This window comes from Acanthaster planci, linkage group LG08 (genome assembly GCF_054643075.1).
Source record: "Acanthaster planci isolate LZ-2023a linkage group LG08, COTS_SCS, whole genome shotgun sequence".
NCBI classification, from domain to species: domain Eukaryota; kingdom Metazoa; phylum Echinodermata; class Asteroidea; order Valvatida; family Acanthasteridae; genus Acanthaster; species Acanthaster planci.
The window spans coordinates 10,058,100-10,064,151 of record NC_141784.1 but is presented as its reverse complement, the minus strand read 5'-3'; the positions used below and the strand labels follow the sequence as shown (position 1 = coordinate 10,064,151).

The 6,052-nt window shown below is 41.9% G+C and overlaps 1 protein-coding gene across 1 annotated transcript; it reads left to right on the top strand.

Moving 5' to 3' along the window:
- The first annotated feature begins 346 nt into the window (after window positions 1-346).
- Window positions 347-5,989, top strand: LOC110979382 (uncharacterized). The gene is made up of 4 exons (XM_022235132.2): window positions 347-504; window positions 1,707-2,011; window positions 2,173-2,513; window positions 3,643-5,989. The coding sequence occupies exons 2-4, from the start codon at window positions 1,843-1,845 to the stop codon at window positions 4,099-4,101; spliced, it is 969 nt and encodes a 322-aa protein (XP_022090824.2). The 5' UTR covers window positions 347-504; window positions 1,707-1,842; the 3' UTR covers window positions 4,102-5,989.
- Window positions 5,990-6,052: the final 63 nt, after the last annotated feature.

The window sequence follows — 6,052 nt, the reverse complement described above, 5'->3', positions numbered from 1 at the left end:
GAGTGCCAATGATCTATAAATAACTTCAGTGGACAACAATAATATTAATGTTTGCGCAGTGGTAGCGAGGTAAACCACAATAGGCCCGCATGACCGTGAGCCGCTGCATTCACGAAGGTCGCGTGTGCCGGTACGCGGTGGGCGTAAACACGTAGGGACAAGACTGACAACACAGGCCGCTACCATTACGCGGGCTGTACAGATTGAAGCTCTATCATTGGCTGTCGATGACGTTTTCCTTCCCAAAAAAGTAACAGGTAGCGTTGATTGGTACAAAAATAATGACCTAATGTCTATTTTGCCATCATGGCAATGCACATGCGCACGAAGGTTTGTCGATGTCGCAATATATTGCAATCCCGTCCAAGATTTTTCACACGAATTCGAGATCTGTTGGTGAAAGGTACTCCGAGAAAAGGGCCGGCTGGAAAGCCAATCCTCCGACGAGAACGGCGATTTTACCGTCCGAAGAGACGGTACAAGCGTAGCAGGAAAGCGTTTAAGGTACCTCCATTTGTTAAAACAGTGTCAATGACAATTCAGTCTAGATTTGCTTCAAATTTGGGCTTGGCTACACACAGTGCTGTTGACAGTACTGACAGTAGTATTGTTCCGCACTTTTTTTGGTCAAAGAACTTGACAAATCATGGAGGAAGGAACAGTCATTCCTCTGTGGATAAACAGCCTTAATTAACGTTAGGCCCTGGCTTAGATAAATATTAAAAGCTTGGTCTGAACCCACTAGAATCATAATGTGTTTAATTTCTGTATAATGTTCAGATTAAATGAGGCTAAAATTTCACTTTCAATATGACGTGATCATTTGTCGAACTTCGAAGTTGGTACTCACAAAAAAACTCTTTTCAAGTTTTGCTCGCCTAGGTCATGTACTGATGTAGGTCCTATTCCCGTCTGTAAAGGAAGCCTAAGATTATACTAAATTTTTTTTACTATACAGATCTAGCCGTGGAGGCGGGAATGATTTGTTTTCCTATAGGCCTAGGCCTAACGTTTGTACATATACTGAAGGCCTACTCATTTGACACTGACAGTTTGACTTGGCCCTATGCACGAACAGAATTGAACATGTTGAAGAAGGCATGGTCGGGATCATGTGGCCTCCTGTTCATGCATAGGGTCTATTCAACAGTCAAACCTGTCAAATGAGTAGGCCAACAAATGTTAGGCCAAGGCCTATAGGAAATCCTACAAAACAGATCATCCCTCCACCATGTCCACGGTTAGATCTATGATCTACATGTAGGATTCCTTTATTATACATGTAGTTGATGGGCATAGGACCTACATGACCTAGGCAAAAGAGCAATTTTTGCAAAGCATTGTTCAAGTTCTATTGCAACCTCCAAAGTTTAAGCACGGGCTTACCAGACGTGCCAGAGAGTAAATAATCTAATGACTAGACAAGATAGGAGGTGGCTCAGGCATTGTCGGGTTTTACCAACAGTATACATGTACACATTAGCCATGCTAGCTAGACAATGCTAGAAAGTAGACGGTGTCTTTGAACCCACAAATACTAAAAGTATCACATGCAATAGTTTTTTCTTGACCTGTTTAAATTTTTAATTTTTTTATGTGGATCAGGTAGCTGTTGCAATTAGATTTTTGGGCATTTTTGGCCTTGGAATTGTCATCTCCGAAGTTTATAGATTCTATTGTCATGGTTGTATGTTCCTCCCCCCCAGGGTGCACAAACACCCTCAGTGGTTGACTACAAGGGGCTAGACCCTTTCTACCGTGGATTCTCCCGAGACCATTTGCGATTCTTTTGAAGCAGCATGGGCTTTTCCAAGAACGTCAAATCACAAACCAGCAGCCAAGATGGCTTGCGGAGGATTAGGGGAGACAGTAGTGAGCCGGGGGCCGGGAGACCGCCCTATCGATATTGTTCCGACAGAGCGCCTGAAGAACAACAGCACGTTCCTTGGGTTCTTGGCCCCCGGCACTGCTCAACAGGCATCCCGGCCAATGAGCAGCCTTTTTAACCATGGTGAGTTGATTTCAGAAAATACTTGGGAAGAAGAATTATTGCTTTCTTTCTGTAGTGGGGGAGGGGTGGTGATAAAGGCAGAGTTATGTTATTTCACCTGAAGATCAAGCCCCGGAAAGATCCAAACTGATATCCCCTTCGTTGTTCCCACAAACGCTCAGGTGATCCCGACCTGTCTTTCGGCAATGCGCTAGCAGGCCATGTCACAGAGACAGAGTCGGACCAGCCTCCTACCGTCAATGTGGAGGAATTCACAGACCTGATGCTTTTCCCTGATCTGATGGGGGTCTTGGAGGAGGACCTGCCGGTTCTTCAAGACTTCCCACTGTATCCCCAAGGGGAAGGGGATGGGCCGCTGAAGCCCAGGGAGGTCATCCCGTCAGTCGCTTCAGCCTCGGCCAGCGACGATGGCGGGGAGATCAGCCCAGCCGAGAGCGATGCCTCTGTGGATCATTTCTTCAATACATTTACGGATCTGACTGGGTTCCTCGAGCAGTTTGCGGTGAGATGTTAATAAAAACATTCTGATAATTTGTTTTTCTTCTGAAAATTTTGAAAATGCCCAAGCATAGGTTGTTGTCATGTAGAATATAAACCATATGGCAGTAATCTGTTGTTTGCGATTAAGTAAGGGAAATGAAATGTGAAAGAAAAGTTGCGTTTCGTTGCCCAAAACAATTCCTACTTTTTATAATAACAAATTAGGACATATGCATACTGTGAAAAATTAGATAAAAATCGCAAGAATCAAAATTGTCAGAATTAAAGGTTCAACTATATATATGAATTTGTTCAAATAGCCAAACTTCAAAAAGATTGCTGTCTCTTATAAAGGGGAGGGGTCTCAGTTCAACATGTCCTTGGATTTCCCTGAGATTGGGCTGACAAAACAAACATCAGTTGCTCTCAGTTGTCAGACGGCTGTCATGCTTACTGCACATTAAGTATGCGAATGTGTATGTTAATGAATTATTCATGACTTCACAAACTGATGCAATCTCAAGCAATGGAATACTGTTGTACCTGTGTGAATTCACTGTATGGTCAGCCAGTTGGATACGTTATAATGGTTTTGAAAGTCCTTGACAATGTTTCCACTGCAGGTAGGGTCAAAGGTACATGGAAGTGATTAATATTCATGACTTGGATGGTATTGCACAACCAGTTGCAATTGCTGCATCATCAGTGTGCAGGGAGCTGTTTGCAGGGCTTGGACTTGTTTGCACATGCCCAGGCTATAGCTGGGCTTGCAGAAATAACAAGGCCTTTCATATATTGCCCAACACTTTGCAACTTCCTCAGAGTTCAGCTATACAATCCTTGTGTAGCTTTGTTTATAAACAGAGTGATGCTCATTTTGTGTAGCGCAATGTGGAGTTGAATATCTGCATCCATTGTCTAGAGTGACTGTTAGATTTGAACCGTATCCTGCAATGAGTTTGATTTATAGAACATCCCATGGGGAAAATGGCAGTCGCTATCCTGAATCGAATATCCGTAGAATTATGGGAATTCACTGGAAATACAAAGACAATGGTACACTTTTTAGAATCTCATAGCGTGGAGCACATTAATTTTCTTGTACGTTTACATGTACATTTGTTCTCATTTTTAATCTTCTCACATTTCAGGAGGAGACTGGTCCATCTGATCTCAGTGACGTAGCCACTTCCATTGCCGGAAGCAACGACCCTTTAATGACCGATGCAGAACCACCTGCAACAACTCTGACCATCCCGCCAACAACTGTTGGCCCTGAGACAGCAATCAAGGAAGAGGAGTGCATCCTCCGTCGCCCTGCCCCTAGCAGCGATGAAGAGGAGGGGGCCCCACCCACTAAGAAGGCCCGCACCTCCCGCGCCAAAGCCAGTGCTTTGTCAGCCGCGGAGAAGTATCGTCAGCGCCGTGACAAGAACAACATTGCGTCGCAGCGGTCTCGCGCCACCCGAAGGCAGCGCGAGTCCGAAATGGCCATCAAGGCGCAGGAGCTTGAATCGGAGAATGAACGCTTGAGGGTCCGCATTGACGAGCTGACCGTGATAGCTGAAGAGGCACGTAAGTGCTTAGTGGTTGCCCTGTCTCAGAAGTAATCTGATTTTACGGTTTCACTCAGTTGGTTTTTACATCCCAACCTTAGAGTTATAACTGGTTTACACATGTTTGCTAAGCGATCTGCAGTCCTTGGTTGGTTATATGATAATCAACCTCAGGTAGCCTGTAAAGATTTGGAGATTTAAGACGAGTTCTGATGATAAGCCGTGTTTCTCAGAAAGGTTGTGATTAAGCCCAGTTTACCAATACAAATCAGATTGCATCAATTGCGAATACAGTGACTTTGTACATGGAAATGTTTCACGTTGTAAAAATGGTTTTTGTGAAAAGAAAATAGAATGGTAGCTAGCATTTTATTCCAAAGTTAGATTTTGGGGTTGAAAGTATAATCATGCAGACAATGTCAGGTTATTTGTTAATGACAACATGCATGAGTGCCACATTATGTAGGCGTTGATGGGAATGCTTTGTTAAAATGGATGCAAGGAATGGAATGAGATGTTAGTGTGAATCTGTAGGATTGTGCATTCTTAGCTAGGTTAAACAAATATTGAGGGTTTGGTGAAAGTAGTGATGGAATAGGGACAACCGTAATGTGTTGGGTGGTTTTTCTTTTTCTTTTTTTCGTTTTCAGTAAACATACTCAGGACCATGTTATTCTTGCATTTGTCCAACCTTTTGTTATTGGGAACATTCGGGTAGATGGATAAAGTTCAGAATGAATACAATTTACATGTATATTTAGATGCTTACATTGTATATGATGTAAATACTTCCGCTGCATTTCAGCTTAGCTGACTGCATAGTCAACACTATAGAAAGCGTCCAATCCAGTGCATGATTGTAGAGAATTTTTATTTTCAAATACTTCGCACATGTGGCTACATCAACTTATCTGTCTTAACAGAAACATTAGCTCTTATGATGCTGCTCTTAAAAATGTATTCAAGGGTAAGCAAGCACCACCTCAGCCTAGCTGATTGAATTTTAAGGTAACTTCTTTAAGTAAGGCCACGCAAGTCGGCAGTGCAAACTGTCACTTGACATCATGTCTTAACCGTTTTTTCACTAAAGTGGCAAACTGCATTCACGTTCACGGGTATGTGCTGATGTTGGAGGACTCTGTAAGGGCAAGCTTATTGCAACATCATTATGCAGTTTGCTACTTTGTGGAAAGGGGTCATAACTGCGCAGAGACCAAAAAAGTGCCACACCTGTGGTGGTAGTTCATTTCTGAAACTTTCAAATCGGCTTGATGCATATGACATATTTTGGAGTGTGTCCAACAACGTTTGAGTACCTGCTTACTAACAAAACACTCAAACAACCATTACTCATCCAAAGCATGATTGAATTTCATCAGGGCTGAGATTTCCCAGCTTTTCAGCTGATTTCAGCTTTATTTGGATTTCAGCTTTTTTTCCTCACTGGCTGTGTACAAAAAAGAATTTTCAGAAAAGAAGATTTTCACAGTTCAGCTTCTTTATGTCTTTTTTCGGCTGTTTTCAACTTTCTTTATCATTGGCCAATCTCATCCCCGTTTCATGACGTCATTTTCCCTATTGTTAAAATCTGTAAATACTTTGTACATGTAAATAGCATTGGTTGGTCGAAAAGAATGAGAATTATGTGACGTTTATTATAGTAATTTCACATTATGGTAAAAACTATATTTACTTGTTATTGTTTGTACTTTCGTGTAACACTGAGCAATTAACTCTGAGTAGATACTGATTTCTGTTTTTGCATTACACAAAATGCCGTTTCATTTTCTGGTAGTTGAAAGCTACATGTACCTTAAATGTTTTCAACAAAAAGATTTTAACTAAACTTTTAACCATTTTGTACGACAGAAGTTTAATGAAGATATTGTAGTGATGGAAACGTTTTGTTTGATGTGGTAACAATAAAGTAGCCGAAATCAGACTCTGTCTTGTGCTCCAGTTTCTTTTTTTTCCAGTGAAATCGTGTAACTGGGATTGAAAAAAA

Coding starts and splice junctions, on each gene's coding strand:
- LOC110979382 (XM_022235132.2), top strand. CDS start 1,843: ATGGCTTGCGGAGGATTAGGGGAGACAGTAGTGAGCCGGGGGCCGGGA. Junction 2,012..2,172: donor GAGCAGCCTTTTTAACCATG/GTGAGTTGATTT, acceptor ACAAACGCTCAG/GTGATCCCGACCTGTCTTTC. Junction 2,514..3,642: donor GGTTCCTCGAGCAGTTTGCG/GTGAGATGTTAA, acceptor CTCACATTTCAG/GAGGAGACTGGTCCATCTGA.